This window comes from Boleophthalmus pectinirostris, unplaced genomic scaffold (assembly GCF_026225935.1).
Source record: "Boleophthalmus pectinirostris isolate CB_2022bp ecotype Guang Dong unplaced genomic scaffold, ASM2622593v1 HiC_scaffold_13, whole genome shotgun sequence".
NCBI lineage: Eukaryota > Metazoa > Chordata > Actinopteri > Gobiiformes > Gobiidae > Boleophthalmus > Boleophthalmus pectinirostris.
Genome location: NW_026571036.1, coordinates 19,124,104 through 19,150,861, shown reverse-complemented (window position 1 = coordinate 19,150,861; position 26,758 = coordinate 19,124,104). Strand labels below are relative to the sequence as shown.

The window sequence follows — 26,758 nt, the reverse complement described above, 5'->3', positions numbered from 1 at the left end:
ACATTGCCTATATTTAGAACAAACCTTACAAAACAGTTATGTGTAAATGTTTTAAAAAAGCTCTTGTGTAGTTTTCGGAGCCGCGTTGCCTCCTGTTCTGATGACACATGGGTGATCAATCATGTTGGATATGCTAATCACGCACTAGAGCTGAGACGCCATTGGCCAAACCTTCTGCGCATCGCTCATCCCTGAATGAACCACTCTCCACTGTCTGAAGTTAGAGGCGCTGTCCATGGTTCTTAAAGCGTCACCGTCTCCAACTCACTGCAGCGCGTACGGAGAAGACGCTTTTTGCAACCTGATGCTCGATGGTTGAAGAGAGAATATGGGAATTTACGGTCACACGCGGAAAACAATGAACGGATGAAAGGACTTGTGGAATCCGGGCGACAATGAAGACGCAAGGTGTTTCGCTCGTTACGCACTTTGACATTGTATTTGTTTATTGACCCGCGTTCAGCAAAGACCTCGCACTGATGTTGTTACGGTGAACTACGGACATTGAGCCTGTCTTCAAGCGCAAGAATCGTTTTTGAACTTACAGAGAATCCCATAGCCCGCTGCTTCTGCTGCTACCGCCGCCGGAGACATGGCACGTCTGTTTGTTTGGATCAACTCTACGATCCTGTTGCTTTTTGTCACCGATGTGTTCTTGGTGGGAGCAAGTAAGTGGATGATTACATAGCAAAGCAACATTACGTTTTCGGAATGTTGTGATGTTTGGCGCCTGCTACTCATGTATTAAGTCAGGATTTTTATCTATTTTAACCAATACATTCCGACTTTAAGAATGAAACACTATTTATCTTTTACATGTTTTTACACACACTCTTAAGCACCTAGTTCTTAAATCCCATTGCATTGTTACAGCCACAGCACTTTACTCTACATTGTTAAGGCTATTATAAAGCTATCACATTAACCACCTACACTTATCTTAATGCATGTGCCATCAGCTCCAGTAATTACCTAAACTGCCTCTGCAATGCCCTGTGACCTATACTGCTTGTTCTATGTAGAGTGGGCTATCACCAGCTCATTTCCATTCCTCTTTATTCTGAACATCGGCATCTCCGTCCCATCTCTATCTGGGGAATTCTTAGGGGGACTGATGCTTCCTGTGATCTTGTCTTCACTGTCTGTGTGGCTCCATGTCAGTCTTGGTTCGGAGCTTTTGAAATGTCTTGGTGGCGTGTGTGAAAGAGCTTTTCCTGATCTCAGCGGAGTTCTGACAGGAGCAGGAAGAAACAGGCTTTTAAAAATCTCTAAGCATGAACTCATCTATAAATAAGCATTATTACAGATCTGCGAACATGTGAGACAGTAAAAGTTGGGGATTTCAAGAAATTTTCAAGTTATTAAAAAATGATTCAAGCAGGTGATGACATTGGGCCAAGTTACAGGTCAGATCTGTGGAAGGTATTTTGACAATAAAAACACCTAACTGAAAAGATGATAGATCGATATGTTTTATGCCTGACAGTGAAACACAGCAAAGCATTAATATCTTGACAGGCAGGTGGCACCCCTCGGCAGAAATGTTACAAAGTGAAATTCAAACAAAGCATTTCAGGTTGCAGATGTCAAAGTTTTCTAGATTAGATAACATTTTGGCCTCATTGCCGTCATCAGTTATTTTTTTCTTTATCAGCACTTGTTTGTTTTTGAATTGAATTGTAGTGCTTTGTCCCTGCATCTGTAGCTCAAAAAACAGTTCTTCTCCTCTTTTTCAACAGTGATAATTACAGCAACTGAACATCACTGCCCATGCGCATTATTTAGCTCTCCACTGTTGTCGCCTAAAATGACCATCAGTGATTTTTGTCAGCTGCAGACTGTAAACACCTCATAGGAGCTGTATTCCATTGTCACTGGCCATATGTTTCCAGCTTCCAATGCATGAAATCATTGGAAAGATTTTTCACTTGTTGCCTAATATACAACAGACATTTACAAGACATTTCATTGGAAAAACTGGTTTATATCATTTGCATTCTATAGGGTGGCCTATAAATAAATAAATCGGAGTTAGGACAGCATACAGGCCAAATAATAGCCCATAGAACCTCCCTGCTGTCAAGTCAAACAGGATTTATTGCAGTTGACTTGAGTGACACATGTGATTGGACTGCCGTGTTTATATCTGCAGGGCTAGATGAGACAATCATGCTTGAAAATTAATCGTGAGATGTGCTTCAGCTGTTAAACAAACACAGATTAAAATGATATTGGGTCCATTGGAACGCCTGGGCTTCTATCAAATTGCCAATCTAGTGCTGGTAAACCTGGTGACACACTGTGGACAATACATTTATGAAATTAGAGCTGCAAGAAGTGTTTACTCATATAATTTCTCCTCCCATCAAATATGGAGCTGTCTGTTTCAATCATTTTATGTCATTTTAAATTTGTTCGCTGCTGCAGACTTGCTTGGACGTCAGATCAATACTGAGTTTAACCTTGAGCTTGTTGTTATGAAACAGTTATTTAACATTACATTCTTCTCTGTGATATAATCCTTAAGTGTTAGTTAGCCTGGGGTCTTAGATTACATATATATTATACATACAGTCACACCTGATGCTAGCACCTCCTCTGGCTGTGATGATGTGAGCGTAGACAGTACAGCACAGTTAGTTCTTGTGTACAGGAGAAACACTAAAAGGGAAAAGGCACAGGGCTTCACGCATGGCTGGTCAAGTCTTCTACTTTTGGAAAATGCTTTTATGAGGCTGTGCTTGCTTCAAACACTAAAGTTCCAGAGTAACCAGTTATAATTATTGTAATGTCAATTTTGCCTGTGTACATTTTCAGGCTACTACACATTAACAGGCTGCCTCACCTTGACAAGTGAATTTCTTTGTGATCAGTGCAGTTCTATCTCATAAACAGTCAAAATATGTAATATTTAAGTGTTTTTTTCAGTAGTATAACATGACCATACAAAGTATAGTTTAAATAATAATGAAGAAGTGTAAAAACAATTAAAGCTAATTAAAGCTAAAAAAAAAATGTAATGAACCATAGGTTGTGTTGTTGTATGTAAATGCACAGTGATTTAAGAAGTCAAACTGATAAATGGTAAACTCCATTGTTTGAGGGATCATTTATTGTAAATATAAATTTTCTTTTGACTGATTCATAAAACTGTTCCCTTGTGGAGGGAGATGAAGATTGTGGACCTGTTTTCCAATGGCACAGAAACCAACTTCAAATACTCAATAGTTTGTTTTTAGTATATCTCATTATCTGCACTTTCCAGCAACATGACCTGTTATATAAAAATATCCAGAAGCTATTCTGAGCATTGAAATGAAGTGTGTATAGCATTATTTATTAAAGTTTGGTGGAGCACACAGGGATTTAAACTTTATGTGCAGAGCATAATGTGAGGAGCTGATGGGAGTTGAATAGATGGAAGAAGGTTTTGAACAGAGCTCAAGTGGAGATAAAACTGTTGCTTTTGTAGCTTTTGTAGTGGCACAAGGCAATTTGCAGCTGCACGTCGGCCTCCCGCTGATTTGTGAGTCTTCTCAGGGCTGACGTGAGAACACATCTACAAGCTGTTGGAACAATACACAAGTGTCAGAGTCTGAGGCTGCTCAAAATTATAGCTCTCATTACATTGCACCCGAGAGTGTAGCATATGTAGCTAACTTCCCCACTTCAAGTGTCAGAAGTGGAGAATAATTTTGACTCTGCTATGAATCATATCTTCATTTCTAACATAATGTCTGTTCAATTACTTTATGAGGAGTATAAATGACATGCCTGTTGCTTTTTAGAGGTTGCAGGTGTCTATCTTAATAGCTTGGGGTCTCAAATAGTGCACTTTATGAGAATGGTCCTTTATCACAATAGCAATTAAACAATTCCAATTAAAAAAATAATAATAATAATTAATGTATTTTTAATTTTATTTTTTCACGGTATCTGCTGTAGCCACTCCTCCAGTTTGGGGGTTACAGCCCCGAGTGCTCCACTGATCCACTGATGCCTTCACTTTCCAGGCCTTCTCCAGCTCCTCCTTGAACCCTTGGTATTTCTTTAGTTTCTCGTGTTCCTTTTTCCTGATCGCTTGGTATTGCAATGTCCACCACCATGGCTTTGTTCTCCTGCTTATCCATCACCACTATATCTGGTTGGTTCGCAATCACCATTCAGTCAGTCTGTATCAGGAAGTCCCACAGGATCTTGGCTCGGTCATTCGCCACAACCTTTTGGAGGTGTTTCCCACCTTGACCTTGGGGTCTCCGTACTCTGCACAGATGTTTCTGTACACTATGATACAGTAGCTCACACATCACAATATTTAACAAACAGCAAAAATGTAAATGATAATAATAAATTCAAAGTAGCAAAATGAGACTGGTGTCAAACTAAGCATAATTATATAAATGTGTATGTACAAGTAAAAAAAAAAAATTAATATACAAATATAGTAATACAAATATCTGTCATCTACAAGAAGTTGTAAAGAGATGCAAAGATGAAATAGTGCCTTATATTGCAAGCTAATGTAGAGTATAGATGTAGTAATAGATGTAGTATGATGTTATAGGCTGAAGTGGTTATAATTGTGTTTCTTGTCCCCTAACGGACATTTAGAGATGCACTCCCCACTTTAGTATCTGTGCTCTCCGCTCAGAGGGGGAAGCTAATGTTCTTTGGTTATAGTTTATGATTCATGCTCGGAGTGTGGCTGCTTCCCAAGAGGGTCTTACCATTTATTTTCACTGACACGTGGGTTGGCTACAGCGACCTGCTGCTGTTTGATTACAAATCTTATGTAACATATTGTCTTGACCAAGATACAGGGCTGACATTTATTATTACATTTATTATTATATGAACACAGTTTAACAAGGTGGGATTTAATCATTGGCAAAAGTCATTCATAACAAAAACGCCATGATCTCTCAACATTTTATATTTCATAAAGTACCTTTCAGCATTATATGATGGGGTAACAAAAGGAAAAAGCAAATATAGAATCTTGGCTTAAAATCTCTTCCTCACCCTCCATGGATGTCTCATTTTTCCAAGCTCAGGAGTTTTTAATCAAGAAATGTAAATTTATTATACACATTGGAATTAGACTCTCATTACATTATTGCATTGCACTTTCCAACCTATTCACATTCAGCTTTATAGAGAAATGAATAATTTCCTTTTACTATGCTGACTCATTAATTTGCGCTGGATTCACTGGACAAAGTCACCTTACACAGGTGTTCAAGTGGAGAATACTCTTGTCCAATTCACTGCCAGTAATGGAAACAACATCATATAGGCATAGGCCTCTTATACATTAGTGATGATCCATGGCTGACTTCAGCTGAGTTGTCACTTCCTCCATCTCCAGTAAATGACCCTAGCACAATGCATCATGGGTAGAGGCTCTGTTTTGCAGACTCTTGCCTGTCTGTAACCCCCATTACCTAAAGGACGACCAGAGTCAGAGGGGAGGAATGTGCCAGACCTTAAATAAATGTAGTGAATCTCTATAGATCTCTAGAGTGTGCGCACTGGGATGCTATACACTAGATACTATATTGCCAATTCACTGATGACCTTTAACCGCAGAGACAAATGAATAAATAAATCAGTAGTTGATATATTGGCTGTTTATTTTTGTATTTCTATGATTTGTGTATAGTGTATTTTTTTTCTCTTTTTTAGCAGAATCATTTATTATTTTAATAGTTGATTAGTTTCAATTATTCCAACTAGTCATTATAATTTCTTGAATATTAAATTGCTAACAGACGATATTTTTCGTATTGAAATAACACCACATGTCAATCCAAGAGTCAAGGTTAAGGAACATTTTATATGAAAAATTATTCTCTGCATTTGACCCATCCTTCAATGCCACTGGGGCATCTCCTCAGCCTCTCCTTAGGAGTGGGCGCATAGTCCCACACTCAGGACCCAAATATCCATGATCTTGTTGCTAGGCTTGGTGAGGACAACCTTAGATGAAGGATTTGACATATGGTGCAAATTTTAGGTTAATGGGGGAAACTGGAGTACCTGGAGGAAATCCACCCATACACACTGAAAACATGCAAATTCTGCACAAAAAGGCTCAGGCAAACCAAGGATCGACCCCGGAACCTTCTTGCTGTGAAGCATGAGTGCTAGCCACTCAGTCACCTTGCCACTGCATTAAATATTCATACAACTCCACATACTTTTTTGTCTTTGTTAACTTATTTTTCCAAGGACTTCTTGTTCAACAGCAGATATGAGAAAGCCCTGACCTGTTAACCTCTGTCTTCACAAGCTGCATTGCTTCTTTTTCTTTACAGATATAATGAATTTCCTCTCACATATCTCACCATACTCTATTACTATTAGCACAAAAAGCAATCTTCTACCGTGATATGATCCAGAGAAGAAGTATGCCTACTTATGTCTGACCTTAACCTCCTCGCTACATGATGCTTCACACAGCCCGATGACTTTACCCGTAGACCAATAGCCAGCGTGTGACCCCTGTAGCCTTGTGGTGCTCTTCAATGTCACCTTTTGGACCGAACAGGGAGGCCATCTTGATTGTGAGATACGACAGATAGGCGTGATAGACAGAGCGGAGAGAGATAAAGGCGAAGAGAGATAAGAGCCAGACTGTTCAAGGGAGACCACTTGAATTAATGTCCAATTCATGTCATCTTTTACTTTCAAGATGGCAGATTATATGTTCCAAAAGATAAGGGATGTTGCATGTATTATCTCTCGTCTCATACTCATACTTCTATATTTTTTTTTAGGATTGTTCAGAATAAATGTAGGGCTACTATATATATTTTTTCTTTCTAAACAAAGTGGCTTTCAATATTAACTTCATGAACATAAACAAGACTGTCTTTGATTCAGTCCTGTATAAAGAGTGCATAAAGAAGAGGACTAAAGGAGTGTAACATCACCCAGCTCCAGTCAAATGAAGCTCCTGAGGCTAGCAGTTGTAGGAGCGAATATGGAGCCAAGTTCCATATTAGGAATAGGAATTTACTGACAAAATAGCAAACTAAAAACACCAGGATCCCGTTTAAGCAGGTTAATACGAACATTTTAAGACCAAAATGACGAGGCTCACTGCAGCAGTTACAGAGAGAGGTGCAATGTTTTTCAATGTAAAGTTAATTGTAGCTGGAGTCGATGGAGCGGGAAGCGCCCCCCCATGTTCACTTTTGTTTGGAACGAGGCAGCTAGCAGGATAGCTATGTCTATTTATATACACAGTCTATGTTCAGTCCATATTAGTCCTTCCTTCAATCTCTGAACTCTTCTCCAGATTACATGCTTTTACTGACAGAGGATTGGCTGTAGGCCTCTCCTTTAAAAAGACTGAAGCTGATAGATTTTTTATAAAATTTTATTAATTGCGTAGCTCTGATGTATGGCATATTCTGTGAGCAATGTAACAAGAAATCTGCTTTTTGAAGAAAAAACAGTCCTGTAAATCAAAATAAACGGATTAAGGATCAAGGGCTTCAGGGAAAACTAAAACTCAATGAACCAACTCACCTTTTGTCACACCAAATGGAATAGACAGCTTTTTTAAATTTTCCATTTTATACAGACTTTTGACTAGCACAGATAGTACACAGATATATGACCTCTTGTGGCTCAATGTGTCCTTTGTATTATAGTTTAGCTCAATATATTTTGAAGCTTAAACTCTCTCCAGTAAGCTGTGTTACTCAACTATTTGAGAAAAGCTGCAAACTAGAGATTTGTTCTTTTACATAACAGTTCCAAGAAATTACAAAAGGTTACAAAAAGGCAACTGTGAAAAATAGAAGTCTCGGAAAAATCTTTAAAAGCACCATTACTGAGAAGAGTAAATCAAATTCACTGGCTTCTCCTCATACATGTCAGATGAAGACATCTCACATTGCATCAGTTACTTTTAGTGTGATACATATAAAACCCATTAGAGAGACATTAACAACAAAAGCCCTGAGGACAGCCTGCGGGCCCTGTTCTACCCACAATCCCATCTCCCCTCTCCATCTGAGGCAGCCATTTCTACTAGTGTCTTACTGCTATAGAAAGATCTGTCACCTTCTCTCCCAGGGGTCTCTGCTAAAGGCCTTTGTACCATTCACTGTCTGGCCGATTCATCCAGCTTACAAAGGCTAGATAGAAAAATACTATAATGAAAAGGAAGAATAGATAATATCAGTTAGAGAGTGGCCAACTGGTTTAAATTCCTTGTTTGTTGTTGCATTCTCAGATTACAATAAAGTGTAATCATGTTTAAAGACTCTCTCTTGTGATTTGTATTAGATAATAGGCTACTAGACAGAGATAGATAGATAAATACTTCATTGATCTGCCAAAGGGAAAATTCAAGTATTGCAGCCATCTCAGACACACCTTTAAGTAAAAACAATACAGCATAACATGAGGAGAGGAGGAGGAGAAAAAAAGAAACAACTCCCAGACCATGTTCCTGTAGGGGAGCATAATGTGGAACCAGGACACAAAAAAAATACCTCCAAACATAAGCACATAAAAACATAAGCTCAAGTTGAAACAGGGGAGGTGGAGTTAGAGGCAAAACACGATAGGATACAATACAAAAACACAATACAATAAAAAGGCATGGTAAATTTTCAGGTAGGGGATCAGGTGGGTTTTATTATTATAGGCCAAATTACCAAAATTTGGCCTATAGTCAAATTTGACCCTGCTCACTGTTGTAGAAGTTTTCAGCTTGCCCAAGAAAGGGTGTAGATCAACTGGATGTCTTAATACAGGCCAGTGGGGACTCAAGTCATTATGATCTTTGAGTGTTCAAGCCCCTTGACTATGCTTTCAAAAGAAGGGGTTTATAAATCAAGTGTAGTGAGACTATGAATGCCAGTAGACTCCAGTTAGACAACAATATACCACAGTTTAGATAATGGTATGCCAATGGTATGCCAAGAGATGATGGTGTTGTAAATATAGCTCTTGTGAGGCGATGTTAAAATGAGAAAAGTAAGAGGAGAATATAAGACTTAAATTCTCTTACACTCACTGTAAGTTGTGAGTTTTATATGTAGTTTTGAGCAATAAAAACACTTGGAATTGAATGCAAAACAAATAATTTAAAAGTATAGTCAATGCAGTTGAGGCAAAGCAATTAATCTCCATAGAGACAATCAGGTGCCTGACACCAGAAAAGTTACACAGTGCACCTTTACGTACTGCATTTATTAATTGTTTTTTTAATATTTTGAAATAACCCAGATTTGGACTATTCCCCACACTTTAGGAAACATTAATTTGATAAATAAATCATACTTTCTGACTGATTTTATTGACTGTTATTTATTAATTATTTTCAGATCGGCCCCCAGCTCCTGTGAATGTGTCTGTCATGCACCTCCGGTCTGACTCCGCCACTGTGTCCTGGGATGTTCCAGAAGGAGACACAATCATCGGCTTCTCCATCTCACAGCAAGTACGAGACCTCTTTGTTTTTGCTTCATCTGAGACTAAAGGTGGACTGTAAAGGTCAAGGCTGTGACATTATGTTCTCATTTAAATCAATAACTCTACGTAAAAGGGCAAAATTCAAAGAGGAAACTGCTAGGGTTGAGTTTTGGCAAATGTTGTGTTTGGCAGTGAGCCTTCATCATATTGTGCTGAAATGTCCTGGCTTGGCTCCCAGTAACAGGTGAACTGAGATACACCAAAATTTGTGGCACAAGGTGAGACAGGTGTTTTAGGCACAGGAATATATTGTCAAAATTAATAAATGATTGGTCTGGGTAGCAAGTTGCACAAATGATTTCCTTCCAGTGTGTATTTTTAGTAACTTGTTGTTTTGCATGGAATACATAGTGCCTTTCAAGCCCCAAGTGAAAAGATGTGGCTCTGCTGATTTGTCAAGAGTGACTATATGTAAGGCTGCGGTCTGAATGCAAAATAGTAAATGCAACAGCTACTGAGAGAAGAAAAGAACACAACATCTTTACTAACTTTGTACAAGAGCTTTGAAAAGCATATTTCTGCACAGCCATTTTGCAACAAAACTGATTCAACAGGCCTACGTCTCTAGCGGAATGTTAAGTTACAAAGACGTGTGGTCTGTTTTTGCTTTATGATATTGCCAAGCAGCTCCAAGGTGCTCTATGTGACTTTTCGTTGGGTCAGCCAAATGTTTGTCCCAGTGAAGATGTTATTACTTTGCCTGAAATGTCCCACAGTATGGCCTTAAATGTAAATGTCATTTCAATGTATATTTTTTGCACTTGAAATTCAATAAATACAAAACAGATAAGTTGAATGCCATAATATGGAGTCTTCAGGGCAAAACAGTAATGGTCACTCACCACTGTTTAATGGTCTACAACAGCAATTTAATGTAGCAGTGAGTGTGTGTATTTAACAGCATTCCCCGTTGTTTAAAAAGTTATCCACTTTTCTGTGAATACCTGAATAAAATCGGACGATAAAGGTGCCGACATCTGGCAAAGACCCGCTCTTACAGATGGGCTGAGGGCGCACAGAGCAGTGAAAAATCTCTTATTGCCCAGGGCCAAAAATAGCACCAGTAACAATCTAAAAGGTCAATAAATAAAACTGGCTTGAACGTTCATGCCCCCAAGTGTTTACTCAAAACTACTACATTCACGAGACAGCTTTTCAGTTTTCAGTTTTCTCCAACTCCATATGTTGGGAATGTGGTGAACTGTTAGTGTAATAGTGTAGTCTACATGCTGTTTACATGGATCCTTAACATTTTCTACCTGGTCACCTTCTCATTGTCATGCTCCAATTACTGAGATATGGTGGTTTTTGTAACATTTTCTGTTTTTCTATAGCGCAATTTATCACTGCTGGACGTAAGTACAGGCTGTTTCTCTCAATGTTCAAAATTCATGCATAAATATCAGTGTAAAGACAGTGAAAGGGTTTCATCAGGAAGGACACCCTATGTCAAATCAAAATGCAAATCACAGCCCAATAGGCAGCAGATGATTCGCTTTGGCGGTCGGTCCCATAATGGAAAGATGAAATATGTAAATATGTATATCTATGCATCAGACTTTGTGAGATTATTCTTCACAACTTTGAATATAAGTATTTATTTTATCAGTTATCTTTATTTGAAAAAAATATGAGTGTTTTTTTTTATATGGTTATGATGCTAGATAAAATGAAATAGATAGAAGGCCTATTTCATGTCCTACATTTTAGGGCCTAAGGATGATTGGTCATAGTGCACATGCAAAAGGCTCGGTGCTGGTCTTCAGACTGATTATTTTCTGAATGTCTCTCCCCTCTCTTTGCCCCCCATTTCTGCTCAGTACCCTGTTGGCTCTAGAGGATCACCATGCCAATCCTATCGATATCTTCTGTAAATACATTCTTCTGTCTGTCTGTGTGTGTTTGCAGAGGCAGGATGGGCACATGCAGCGCTTCATTCGGGAGGTAAACACCACCAGTCGCTCCTGTGTGCTCTGGGACCTGGAGGAGGAGACGGACTACATCATCCAGGTGCAGTCCATTGGTCTGTACGGAGAGAGCCAAGCCAGCAAGAAGGTCCATTTTCGCACGCTCAAGAAAACTGACCGCTTCCCCTCCAACAGCTCCAATCAAGGTGAGAACACTATCAAATATCATGAATTTAGCGATATAGCAATATGGGGCACTAAAGTATAATTACCATAATACTGCTGTAACTGTTGTACTGTTGTATGTAATAAAATGTGTTTACAAGCATTCAATGGAACCACAAGATTACAGTGAAAATATCTTCTGTATGTGAAGAGTTGCAAATATTTCTTGTTACTAGTTACTTGGGACTAGTTGGAGAAATACATATTACTTCTTCAGAAAGCAAAATTTCACATCTCCACAGTACAAAACTTGCTAAAGCTGTAATTTTGCCTTCAAACAATGACAATGAAACACTAAAATTCATGAGATTCTTGAATCTGTTTAGTAGTTCATAGTTTTAGTTCAGTGTTCTTGTAAATAAAATTGTAATATTTGTTAGATCATATTTTTCTGCTTGTAAAAGAGAATTTTGAATAAAGAAAATTTAAGTTATCTGCACTTTTTAGAAATTATGGCTAAATCAACAAGCCATTCATTAATGGCTTTATAGCAAAACTTTTACCACACTATTCAAACCAAGCTGTGTTTTATGGGTGCTTTTCAACAGAGTCCTTGAGTACTGTTTTCCAACCACAGCAGAATGGGCAGTTATTGCAGTGCGTCACATTTTATAATTAAAAGCTTACACTAAAGTAATGGGATTGAGGTAGATTCAGAAAACACACATATTGATCTGAGGAAACGAAACCCACAGGAGCCCATTGAAATTCAAATTATCCTTCTTCATGTGGATGTTTAATATGGAAAAGAGGGTTTCCAGGCTACCTTTACATTTAGCAACGTAATCACATTATCAGTAAGGCCCTAAGTAGGAAATATAAAAGCACCATTGATTTCTATGTATAAGAGAGGGGCTTTGCGGGCTTTTTGTTGTGTTTGGTAACTAAACAAATTGGTTTAGTTTTCTATAGGAGGCACTTGCCTGTGACAAAGGGATGCTTAAATGTACATGGGTTACATAGACCAGATTATTAAGGGTTAAAGCACTGTCAGCATGAAGGTATACTGTGTCAAATACCTGTTGGTAACTGGAGCCATTCAATTACCTATGTTTTTAATCAGTAGTGCTTTGATTATAGCTGTTTAGTTGGTTAAGGTTAAAGGTGCACTGTGCAGTTTTTCTGGAGGAGGGCTCGCTGTGTGTTTGTCTCCATGGAAATGCTCTTACTTTGTCTAGAATGTTCCACAGTATAGATCAAACTTACAGTATCCATCACATGGGAGAGCAGGTTACAGCACTGCACTATGTTACAGTTCAGATCTGTGGAAATTGCACTTATTCACAGAATGACTTATTGTATTTTTGAGCAATAGAAACACACATAATGAATAAATGCAATACGAATGTGTTTAATGTTATGCCATGGAACATTCCAGGGAAAGCGATAACATCTCCATGGATACGAGCAGGTAGTGGACCCTCCACCAGAAAATACTGGATACTTTATTGGCACAATGAAGTTTGGTTACCAATAAAACACATCTATGTTACAAAATTATTTACAGAACTATTTTACAGTAAGCCCAAGCTACTGTAAAAACTATTTACAATGTTTGTTATTGCCCAAAAACATTGACAACCTCTGGTTTAATGGATGTCCTAATAGACTCTAAAGGACACCATAAGTGCAGTGTTGAATACAAACTAATTGCTTCACTGATTACTATCGAACCTTAAAGGTTAAGTCATCCATTAAATTGTACTGAACATTTGTCACTTTATGAGGAGAAATCAGGCTATAATGAGACCATTATTAATGTAATGACTAGACATTTTAAAAGAGCATTTGAGACAATTAGCAGTGGGAGATATAATACTTACTTGTAATTGACTAAAGTTGGTAGAATGTACTTCAAATGAGTGATCTGCTTCCCCTTTAGTCACAAAAGAAGTTTTATGGACTTCCTATCAAAAATACTTTTCAATCTGGGTCAACCGTCAGATGTATTAAATGGTGAGAGCGAGTGAATAACAAAAACAAAAACTGTTTTTCTGACCTACTTGGATGAGTCAAGAGGCCATAAATCTTGATTAATGGTGCATCCTCAATCTTGACCCCTTTTAAAAGAAGTAAAAGCATTACTTAAACTCAGCACTTTGCCTGGACACTTGAAAATGTATAGTCATCTAAACAATTTCCTAATGTAAGACAATAGTAAGCAGTCACCAGTGGAGTTAGTAGCAAGCTAATAAACATGCTAACGTGTCAGACTTGAATTGGTGTCTTTGTCTATGGCTGTGTTCCTGCCAGTTTAATAATGGTATCTCACCTGACTCAGCGAAAGGAACACTTTTATGAACGACCTTCGTCAGCATTTCCTGTTTGCACCACTAGGACCAGTCTATAAAATTACAGTGAAAATACTTTCTCGGTCAAAGTCAAACACGAGGCATCAATAAACCAGATTTGATTTTGTATGCCAGCCAATTGTACACGTGAAAATCATTTTACTGTAAAATTCAACAGCTTGAAGGGAATGGGTGACTTTTATAACAATCACTTTTAAATGGTGTCATATCATACATATCAGTTCTAAGCAGGAATGATGTTTTTAGTATTAAAGTAATATGAGTTAAGTCATTATCACTTGACTGTAAACTGTAAACAATGACTCATAGCTACTGTTACCACTACTACTGGATCCAAATCGAATCTGACTCAAACTCACATTTAATTGTATGAATTTTTCATCATGAGCCCTTAACAATAATATATATTTAAAAATAACAACATTGAGAGAGTACATTTTCCATGATATATTCATATTCAAATAAAGTTACATAAAATGTTCATATTCTGAGATGTCTGACTGTCATGCTTGAGGAGATTTGAATGAATTTATAATGACTGCTGTCTGAAAGTTCACACACACACACACACACACACACACACACACACACACACACACACACACGCATAGAGGTGTGCATTTCTAGAATCTTCTAGTGACTGGCTGTTGCCTCACTTGGCTCTGTTCTGTGCTTTTCTGTGTGGGCCTAAAAGCATTGGGACGTTAGACGAGGCTCACAACAACACAGAAATGGGATGTTCCACTTTGGGCCCTGAGAGGAAAGCACCAATGTTATGTAATACAAAAGCCCCAAAACAGCAACCTCCTTCTGAGTCATAAGCATTTGGTGTGTGGAGACTGGAGAGTAGTCTATTTGGGGATAGAAAGAAAACCTTATTCAACCGTTTATTTAATAAGCACAGCCAAAATACAGAAAACTGCTGATTCCTTTGGAATAACTGAACCCTAGCATTTTACCACACAGTAAATAAGAGTATGGATGGGGAAAGCGTGATAACTAAAAGTGGAAACAGGACACATGTCATTCTGCATTATTCCATAGAAATATAATTATTATATCACTCTACCCCAGTATGAAACATTTTAGGTTAGTAGTTTCTTGGTAATATGCTAATATACATGTCTTTTGCTGCAAAATGCATTCATCCTGTTATCCCAAGGCAACAATTCCTACACAAAGTAATTCAAAGTGCTTCACAGAATAAGAAAATTCACAATACAAACAAATCAAAACATAAATAATTAAAAACGTCATTAAAAAACATCATATGCACAGCTAAACAGGCCTGTCTGTCTCACATCAAGGCATTCCAGTTGGTACCACATAAAAAAGCAATACTTCCTAGTTACCATTTTTGTATTAGGATTGAAAGAAAGCAAATAACAGCCACACAGCCTCAGAGAGCACTGTGGTATTTAGAAATAAGTCTTTAGCTTTTGTAGAAATGTAACCACTATATCCAAAAGCGTGGATTTAATTTTTATTCTAACATGGAGCTTCTAAATGATTTATTAAGTTGTAAGTGCTAAAAAAGCTTATATATCTCTTTCTTTTTCAGTTTATTTTATTATTTGACTTTTTCAGGGACATTTTCCAAATGTGTATTATTTTGCAAGCAGACATCAGTAAACTGTTGTAAACTTATCAACCTGCATTTTCAACTCTGTCAGTTGACATGCCATTTGGAGTGTCACATCTAATCTTCTACACCAGCAGCATGAACATCACTATTCACCAACTCTTCAGTCATATCAATCTCTTATATAATGGTCGCCCCTGACAACCACAACCACTGAAATGATGGCACCTGCGGCTGCATGAGTTGTCATGCACTTTTACATGAGAGGAAACAGGTACAGTTTCAAAATGGCAGCTAAACTTCACTCCGTTATATTATATTGTGCTGTAAAGACAAGTTGTTTTAGCTATCTTAGTTTTGTTATGTGTGTGTGTGGGGGGGGTGCATGTGTGCGTGTGTGCGTGTGTGCATGTGTGCCTGTGTGCAAGTGCATGTGTGTGCATTATGATTACTGTCTTAACCGTAACTGTGATTTTATTATCACATTTATTGACAAATGCATGGAAAAACTTGTTTAAAAATGTTTACTTCACAGCTGGCTATTTATAATTATCCTTTCTTACACATGTCAAAGAATTTGTGGAATATATATTTCATATTATATCTGTTTCAAATTGATGAAAAAATCGGTTCTTGTTTTTTTTTTAACAATTTAAAAGAAAATATAAAATCTTTTCAAGAGGAAAAAGTCAGATATAACATGCCAAATGTCACATACAACTTGAAACTGAATACCATTAATTGCCACTTCTAAAAAAGTGTACACCTTTAATCAGGTGTTTAAACTGATCCTGACACTATATTAAACAATAGCACTCATGGCAACATGTTTACTTCTGTAAGTCATAATACTGTACAAACCTCTACATCTGCTGCTGTTTCTTGGCACAGCTATATGACAGTGGAGCAGGAGCCCCAATGTGTTATATGTAACACTTCTAGACACAGTTCACAGACAACATCCTGGGATTTGGGCTCTGGACAGGACCAGGGAGTGAGGTGCACTCATTAATTCAGTGGTGCAGTGGTGGTGCTACAACTGCCATACTCCTGTATGATCTAAAGAAAGCTCAGAACACAAGCCTATGCAAGTATAGAGATATGAAATATGTATGAAACAGCAGCAAGACAGTCCATTCAGCTCATCAGAAGAGACTGCTGTTTGTTTGAAGTGGGGCTATGCATCAAACATGCTTCAGGAGACATTGTGCATATGTGTACTCTGAAATACTGTGTGAGCCTTTAAGCACATGTGTGTTCATGTGTGACTCAGGTTAGGCCAAAGAAGTGTTTGTTTGTTTCTATATTTGGTAGTTTTCAGAAGAGCAAGATTTTCCTTTTGGGTTTACTTGGTATTCTAATATCTAAAAGATAAATTCACAAATGTTTCACCTGATCATTCCTATTGGTGACTACACTCAGGTACTTGCTATATTACTATCAAGATATGCATTTTAACAATATTCATTTTAGTTTCCTCCATTTGTATTAAATGATTGGCTGAGGGATTATTGGAATGAAACTAAGTCATTACTGGAGAGATTTTTAGCTGTGGGACTAGACATTTAAGTATTGTTAATGTTTCAATGTTCATTTTATTTGAAGTCGCAATTCTCTTTTTATAATTAATGGAGGATTGAAACCATAAAGCTTCTGCACAGCTATCAGAATGCAATGTAGAATGCAGTCAATGGATTCGATGCACAAAATACTAAAGCTATCATCTGTAAGTTTGCTTTATTGTTTTTAACCAGAATGCAGATTCCCCACTCCCCCTTCACCTTGTATTTGTTCATATGCTACTTGGTCTTTTGCTGTCAGACCAAAGGGGGCACACTATCAGACAGAAGTAACATAGATAGTATCGAGTGGTGATGTGTGAAAATGCAACTGGGGAGTGTCAGACAATTTAAATACAGATGGTACCTTGAAGTCTTTTTTTTTTTTTTTTGTCTTATAATATGATGAAAATGCACTTCTGCTTATTTAAACCTTCAGTTATTTATTTTTCCTTTTTGTAATAAGTTAGTATTTTTTATTTTTCATTTTTTTGCTTAGCTCTTTTTTATGGTTTATTTTTGTGTGGCTGTTGAGAGCCTATAAATATGGCTGTCAGTCAGTAGTGCACTCTCTGCTCTGCTCCTCCGCTCCATGTGCTTTGCTCCTCCCAGCCCAGCTCACCTTGTGCGCTCTGTGCCCTGCCACTGGCCTTGCTGCTGTCAGCAGGGTGCACGGTGCTGTTACCTAGCTTTTTGTTAGCCGTTAGCCTTTTGTTTTGATCTGGTGGGACCGGCTGTGTTCTTTTCTTTGGTGCTGGCACCAATAAGACAATAAAACACTAACTGTACAGAGTTGGCCTGATGTTGCACATTTTTGTTCTATTTGGCCGGCTCATCAGGCTCATTATTACTTCCTCCATTATTTTTGGTTTTTAAATAATTTAGAACAACTAAAAACAGGAACAAACGAAAAGACAACATCAAAATAAAGAAATTAAAAGTCAAACCTTGACTCCTGTGTCCTTTTAAATATGTTACCCTTCATGTGGCAACACAAGGTCAACTTAAAATTTTGCTTTGGATCAACATAAGACAATAAAAAGATGATTTCTAGGTCAACAATTTATTTGCACAATGTTCTATACAGTTGCTTTCCAAGTAATATTTTCAACCCTCTTCTTGACAGCACAAATAATGAGTATTTAAAAAGCCTTGTTAGCAGCTCTGAGATGCGCCATGACACAAGGATGATAGCTTTATTACATGGATTATGGTTGTGATAGAGCTTGGTAATAATGATGTACTAATAAACTGGCTATGTGATGGCCAGAGTAGAGCAGTGACCCCAGTCTTCACTTGACATTTGAGAGTAATACTTACGTCCATATTAACTCATCTACAGAGCTCTCGTGGGAATAGACAGACAGACAGGTACATATACAAGAGATGAACCTTTCATTAATTCTCACATAACGACCTTAAACCCAAGTGAGAGGCCAGTCCTGCTTTTTATAGAGAGCCCTGTAGCAGTTAAAATGATTTCGAGGTATTTTGGTGTATTAACATAGGCAAGAATAAATGGAAGTTATGATTCTAAAACATATAATTAAATAATAATTATAATTAAACATTTGAAAGTAGATTTTGCATTAGCCTTTGTAATACATCATCTGTATATCTGGAACCTGCAGCAATGCATATTAAAGGGCCTAAATCATGTTATTTTCAGATATATGTTATAATGTGTTTTCATCATCAGAAACTTACCTACAGTTGTTTTTTGTTTCATTCATACTTGTTGAACACAAAAATCCTGCAGATTTAGGCAGATGTCTTCTCTGAAACAGAAAACTTCCACTTTGTGATGTCAAGTGGTAATACAGGAAGTACTCCATTGTGTATTCAAACAAAATGTGAAAGGTAGCTGTTAACTTGAAAACTGCTGCTTCATGATGAAGCATTTTGAGCTTTTGAGATATAGACCAACTTATAATAAAGGGTTACTCAAACATATGTGAATGAAACAAAACACAACTCCAGTTTTTGAAAAGGTAACAACATACATGATTTAAAGCTCAAAAGAGTAAAGTTTGTGTAATTTAGGCCCTTTAATCAGAGACAGGTCAAAATAAACACATATTACCAAATAATCATTGATAGTGGTGGCAGTGAAAAAAACATCTGAACAATATTTCAAAGCATGACTGCAAATTTACAATAATGTAGCACTGATAAATAAAGCTGTAAATAAAACATAGTATACACTGGAGCTGGGACAACTGGCAACTGGATTCTCTAAAAGATTCAATTGGGCAGAGTGCTGGTCTGGATCAGGTCCATGGGGAGATAGTTTGGAAAGTGGGAAAGAGCCTATAGTCAATCCACTTAGAGGAGGATTAATGCTATAAGATTAATATGTGGTAATGCACATTCTCCCACAGCTACACTTTTTGTTAAATGCAGCAGCGTTATTGGGGATAAATGAAGTGAAGCTGATCTGGGCTGGCTTTCTATAACAGAGACTTACATTACCTGACAATTATGATGAAACCATTTTTTATATTTTTATTGTATTTAAGATTTTATTAAGTATAGCGTCCATGTTTTCCAGATGATCCCACAGTGCAGGGCCTGGACAAGTCAAGACACCTCCAAACCGGAGAGATGATCATTATCGTGGTGGTTCTGGTCATGTGGGCAGGTAGGTCCTCACACACTACTATAAATTCTTACTGTATATATGCTCATTAACAAAATACTGCATTGAGTATATATTGTTTCATTGTATTTAATAAAGTACAATAAAAGTCACTAAAAGAATGTGCCTGGAATATTGTACGGGATGGTATTAAACTTACCTACCTCCATGGAGACAAGCAGGTCAAGTTACATGTCAGATCTGTAGACAAGCGTGTCCACCCACAATAAGAATGCATGCTTTTCAACTTCTTTTTTTTTTTTTTTTTTAGCACCAATAACACCTTAAATGAATAATGCAAGACGAATGGCTTTAATGCCATACTGTGGAACATTCCAAGGAATGTAATAACATCACATCAGAAAAGTTATGAAGCGCACCTTTTAGTTTAGTTTGTTGGCTTATATTAACAGGGACCATGTGCAGACACATTAATCTCGTAAAGGAAGAAATGCTTTATTACAGATTTAGCTAAAGCTAGCCTCCATCTGCAGTCCCCAGGCAGATTAACAAACAATTAAAATACATTCAAATATCCATCCATTTACAATCAAACCATGCAGTCTCTAATGCTTTAATTTAAAAACACCACACTCCATATTTCCATATTTAAAATTACCCAAATACCAAGTCAGATGTTACTATATAAAGTACCATGTACAAATCAGAGTTAAATGCACTTATTTGATAAATTTTCCCCATTAAACAATACATTTCTACCACACGGTCAGCTCTTCTGGTGGTGCATATCTGACATGGCTGATTTACCTGTATGTTATATTATCTTGTTGTCACATCTTTACATTGACCTGAAAATCAATAGCCTCTACTTAATGCTCAGTCACCCTGAGCTTGACCCGGAGCTTCCCTGTTAACTGCAGTTAGGTCCCTGCTTGGCTGCCCTGAGTCTCACTGTAAAATAAACCTGACATTCCCTTTGGCCTTTTGCAGCTCCGTCATGTCAAACTAACGTCACACTCTCTTACTCTAGATCTGGGCACTTCCTCAGTAAAAGTTTGTGAGCTCCTCAGAGGGAACTGCCTAATGGTGTAGACTAGGCACAATGAAAGGTTTATGTCTGACAGGATGTAAGGAGTGAAGCTCTTCTCCCAACTGAGAGAAGTGTTGTCAAGTAATATTAATCATGAGAGAAGGCAGAGTATACCAGAGGACAAAGACTCAGGAAGGATGAGGTTAGAGAAAATATTTTTACTCAAACTTATCTGTATTGAATCAATCACACTATTGAGTTGCCATTTGTGCTGCAACAGCCCTTGGCAAATTTTATTTTCTAGTTCAAGAAAATTAATTTTTACGGCATTATTATAAAAGCATGTTATAGAAAAAGATTTGACTGACAGACAATTTTGTTGGATGAGGACCATAAAGAAACAATTTCAAGGAACTAACATTGTTGCTCTCTGTATATTTTTTTCCATCATGGTTCAACATCAGAGCAAGAGAAGGGGCTAATAATAAGGTTCAAAATAGCGTGCAGGTCCTTTAATATTTAGATTCTGTGCAATAACTGAAATAAAATAACTGAAACATTATAAAAGGCTCTGATTCTGAAAAAAAGTATGGACACGATGGAGTGGTAAAGCCAGAGTCATCACCAAAAACACACAAATGAATCATGTAAGGGTATGTGCAATATGAAGCTGTGCAATGCAGTGGGATGAGATTTCTAAATGTCTGTTATTCTCCAGCTTGTTTATCATGTTACTGCACAGCAAATTCGAGAGTTTTAATTCAACTCGTACATTGTTAATTTTAACACTTTTACCATGCAATATGGGGTCCACAATAACGGGAGTTATAACTACACTTCCCAAAGTGTAGAAGGCTCAACACTGGTAAAGTGACATAACCACCTCCTCATAGCTGAATTTGACACGATTTGAAGATTTGATTTTTTTTTAAACATGTATTATGGCCTAATACATTTACTTGAGTCACTATTTAAAGATATTGTACTTTCTTCCCACTGTGAAAATACCAGACATGAGTACTATTTCATGTTTCATCCTCGCAACTGCATTAACTTTAAATGACAAATCAGATGTTTCGTCCAGTTACTTTTAACTTAAGTTACCTGAGGAGTAGTTTCCCCGAATACTTTTACTCTTAGCTGCTAAACACATTTTTTGGTCTTTTACTTTTTACTTAGACTTGAGAAATATTTTACCTTACTCTTAATTTAGTACAATTTGTGGCTATTTTACCCAATTTTCATGGACATCAGTGACAGCAACATTGACTGTCATAGGGTAAGTTAGTTAGCTTACTACTACTCAATACTACTACTAGCATTAGACCAAATATATTTAATATTTTTATGAATTAAATTAACTGTAGAGTGTCCTAAAAAGGTAAAGTAATCTGACTCGGGGCATGTGAGAGCTCAGGTGGTTGGACTTGAGGCTTGTTGAGTTCAGGTTCTGCTGAAAAACAAACTCTATTAACTGTTAGCTTTGCACTGTTAGCTCTTAGTTTAGCTTCGGACAGTGAAATGTGGCTTCTCTCTCGGACTGTAGCTCTCCTCCTGGAAACGTAACAAAACCCCACACTGTTGTAGTATAATACTCAAAATAGACACTAACTAAGTGTTTGACGCTAACAGTGTGAATCAGCAACTACTAATTTTATGTCAACACTGTGACTCAACAACTACTTATTTTACTCTACAGCACTGTCATAGTTGAAATAACTCTTTACTATCTTGAAACATATCTGGATTTTCTTCACTTTACTCACAACAACACCAACACCGTGAATTTAACACTTTAACAATTTGCTCTGTGATGTTCGTTCTAACATGACACTGTAATCACAGTTCTTGTCTTTGTTCTAGTCTTGCCCTGTCTAAGTGTACATAATCTCTGTAAATAATTTGTGGTTTTTTTTTTTTTTTTTTGGTGTTGTTTTGGACAGGTATTTTGGACAGACTATTCAATATGTGAACCTGTGTTTGAATGCCTTCATACACTGTGCTGTATTATCTCACCATAAGATAGAAAGTGCACTTCAGTTTCATTTAAAGACTGAAAAAGTGCTAATATAAGTGCTGTATGAAGCCTTATCAAAAACATATTTGATGGAAAAGGCACTTGAAAATCCTTGCTTTTCAGAAAGTGGGAAAATATGTGTAAATGAGGAAAATCTACTTGGCCCAGAAAAAATACACTACAATACTTCTATTGTTTGGGTAGAGATAGCTTTCCCTTAAAGATTTTGTAATAATACCTGTAAATGAATGTGTGTTAGCTTGATAAAATGTAATTGCACACCATTTAAATGAAACCTAATCTGCATCAAGGACAATGATTCACGGCTATAATATCCAATGCATATGTAATTTGCTCACTGGAAAAAAAAAAATATTGTCTGGTATTTAATTTCTCTTCTTGATTGCTTGCATTCCCATTAGCCAAACTGTGGTATCTCTCTCTAATGATATCCTCTTATTTAAATTCAGATTGGCAGTGAGGCAGCCCAAGTGAACTAATTTGGAAGCGTTTGGAGGTGAAAAATACCACACAGAAAACCCCAGCAGAATTATAGATGAGTGTGTAACTGTTCACATGACAGTAGAATCTCAGTTATATTTACTTATTATTTTGGCAAAATTGTACTTCTCAGAGTAGTTTTCAGATTTGAAAAGTTTTGTCTCTTGCGCCACTTGTTCAATTTTTCTTATTTTTGTGGTTTATTCTTTGAAAATACCACATTTTGAGCATTACTTATTGTTTTGTCCTTACTTTTTTCTTACTCGAGTAATTTCATGGACCAATACTTCTACTTGAGGAATAATAAGTAACGTTGAGTAAATTTTTTGGCTACTCAAACCTCAGATCCTGCAGTGACTGAGTGTGTCTCTCTCACCTCTTGTAGCTGTGATCGCCCTCTTCTGTCGTCAGTATGACATCATCAAGGACAATGACTCCAGCAACAACAAAGAGAAGGCCAAGCCGTCGTCTGAGCACAGCACGCCCGAACACCACAGCGGGGGCCTACTTCGGAGCAAGGTGAGGTCAAGGGATCACAGTGGGGTAATTCTCGTGAGAGTCAGTGCCTGACACAGGCTAATGTGTTCAGTTAATGGGCAAATACATGTTGGCCTTATGGTAAGTTCAAGATTTTTAACAACTAATATAAACACAAATCCTCTTCAAAACTTTGGAGCATAGATAGATAGATAGATAGATAGATAGATAGATAGATAGAAAGATTTGATCAAATTATAGTGAAGAATTGAATAGCTGTATGGCATGTGGTACAAATGACTTCCAGAGTCTATTAGTGGAGCAAGGCAACGATAACAGCTTGTTCCCAAAGGTGCTCTCCTGTTCAGTGATGGTGCTGTGCACGAGGTGCTGGGAGTTATCCAGGATGAGCAGGAGCTTGTTTAGGGCCCTCTTCTCAGCCACAGATGTGAGTGAGTCAAGCTCTGCACCCACCACAGATCCTGCCTTCCTTACCAGCTTATCCAACTGCACTGTGTCCTTCTTCATGAGGCTTCCTCCCCAGCAGATCACAGCGTTGGAAGAGGACACTGGAGATAACTGTGTGGTAGAATATCAGCAGGAGCTTCTGGCAGATGTTAAAGGATGTCAGTCTTCTAAGAAAGTACAGCCTGTTCTGTCCCTTTTTGTAGAGCAGGTCTGTATTTTCTGACAAATCCAGTCTGTGGTGGAGATGTAAGCACAAATACTTATAACTCTTTAAAACCTCTACAGTGTCCCCCTCAATAGTCACAGGTTGCAACTGTGGCCTGTTCCTCCTAAAGCCCATCACCATCTCTTTGATCTTTGGAGTGTTCAGTTGAGGGTGGTTAGCCCTGCAGCACAAAACCACAAAGCCCCCGATGAGCTGCCTGTACTCCTCTTTGTCACCGTTCTTGATACAGCCCACAGTGGCTGTGTCATCAGAGTACTTCTGCATGAGACACAGCTCTAAGTTGTGTCTAAAGTGTATAGTGTAAACAGAATTGGTGACAGTACAGTCTCCTGTGGAGCTCCAGTTAAATGCGCTGGAGAAGTCAAAAATGGTCATCCTCACAGCACAACTGCCTTTGATGATGAGAAAGGGATCTATGAAGCAGGTACGCCCACTCCCACTTTCTCCCGATAAGCAAACTGCAGAGGGTCGAAGGCATGGTATTGCTTAAAGTGGCCATATTATGCTATTTTCTGATCATGTTTCCTCATCACAAACATACATGGTGTTGTGTTTTGTTTCACACATATTTAACACATAAGCCCTGCATCTTTAAGCTGAGTTCTTCTTTTAGTGCAAGCAATACAGGAAGTGCTTCACTGTGTTTTCAAACTCCATACACCATCGCTATAATAATTGATGATTTTAGCCATGGAATTTCCTATCTCTACTTAACAAAAGAAAAAAGGTATCCATTAACTTGAAAACTACCTCTTCTTGATATTTTGGTGCTTTGGAGGTATAGACAGACTAATAATAAAAGGCTACTCAAACTTGTGTAAATGATACAAAACACATCTCCAGGCTTGAAACTCACAAGAGTCAATTTTGTGTAATATACGACCATTCAAGCTCTGAATTCAAGTTGATATTATATTAATTAGCTTAATCAGTCACAATATTGCATCTACATTTTTTAATTTTGTGGCAATGTAGACCTATAGCTCAACAATATATCCATTTATCTATATCATGTTGTAAATGTTTTTGAAGATATGTAAAATGTAGATATCAGGTACATCTGTATTGTTATTGAAATATATATTACTCAAAATGTTGCAGTACTGGAGTGGGTAATTTCACAGACAGATTTGTTAGGGTGAAAGGAGAGATTAAGAGTCAAAATGCAGAAGAAATACTGTTCGGGAACTTACAATGTAATCTCAGCAAGTCTGTAAAGTAGACCTGCCAGAAGAAATGATTGATAGGGTTAGGTATATAATAGAAACAATGTGTTTGCTTTTTACTTACAAAAAGTGTATTGGATCCAAACAAAGTCACAAAGTCATGCATTTGGATTTCCCCAGACCAGGCTCATCTGTCTATTTGAATTGCTCATTAAATATTTAAAGTTTCTGACTGTGGGGGTCTCTAAAGGCTGTCTTGAATGTGGTGTAGACTATTAAAAAGGTTGCAATAATGAGGCCATGAGGCTGGATAAACAAGAGCGTCTGCACTGAGAGAGGGGACTAGTGTCTCTTGCTCTCAGACTGGACTAAAGGTCTAAAGGCCTACAACATACAACTCATTTATCTGCTCATTAGTTTGATAAATAACAATTGAAGGGACATGTGCAAAAGGACCTAGCATGAGTCAATTCATATATGCTATCATACATCAGGGAGGACAATAACAATAAAACTATAAACTTTATTCCAACTTTTGTTGCTATAAAACTTGCCTGGTTGACTGATGGGCTGCAAACTTGACACCTGGTCTGTGTTTGGGGAAGGAGAACCTATGAAATGAAAACACAATATTGTAAAAAGATGGAGCAAGTAAAAGTCTAAAGTTGCTGCAATAATAGCTAAACTCTTATATATTGCACATGTAAGGCCTAAATCAATGCTTCAGTATTATCATTTCAGTTATTTTAGGTGTTACAAAGAAACCAAAAAAACATTATAGAAAAAAGTTATACATTCAAAATACTGCAAACTAAAATCTAGTTACATACACTTTCAAATAAATATCTACATTTTAAGCAAGTTTTAATCATTCATTTGATCTTTTTCTCCCATTTTTTCCAGTTCCATCCTTCAGTTCCCTCTATCAACATTATTGAAGTCTGAGAAGTCCTGTCCCCTGTGTCACTGCACTGAAATCTTTGGAGTGAAAACAAGAAGCAAAAGACTGTGGCATGTACAGGACCACCACTCCACCTCGATAGTCGCCATAGCAGCAGATCAACCAATGAGACCGGATGTCTTTGCCAGGTGCTTTGTACATTTCTGCAATACAAGACACACGTGTCATCTCTGGGAGGCCTGGTTGTAAATATGCATTGTATTTTTGATAACTGCATGTGCAATTAGATGAGT

General features: G+C 37.5%; 1 protein-coding gene across 1 annotated transcript; it reads left to right on the top strand.

The window, feature by feature from the left end:
* The first annotated feature begins 592 nt into the window (after nucleotides 1–592).
* fndc4a (fibronectin type III domain containing 4a) lies at nucleotides 593–26,509 on the top strand. Its single transcript, XM_020921020.1, has 6 exons — nucleotides 593–668; nucleotides 9,348–9,463; nucleotides 11,404–11,608; nucleotides 19,632–19,721; nucleotides 23,613–23,746; nucleotides 26,468–26,509. The coding sequence occupies exons 1-6, from the start codon at nucleotides 593–595 to the stop codon at nucleotides 26,507–26,509; spliced, it is 663 nt and encodes a 220-aa protein (XP_020776679.1).
* The last annotated feature ends 249 nt before the right edge of the window (nucleotides 26,510–26,758 follow it).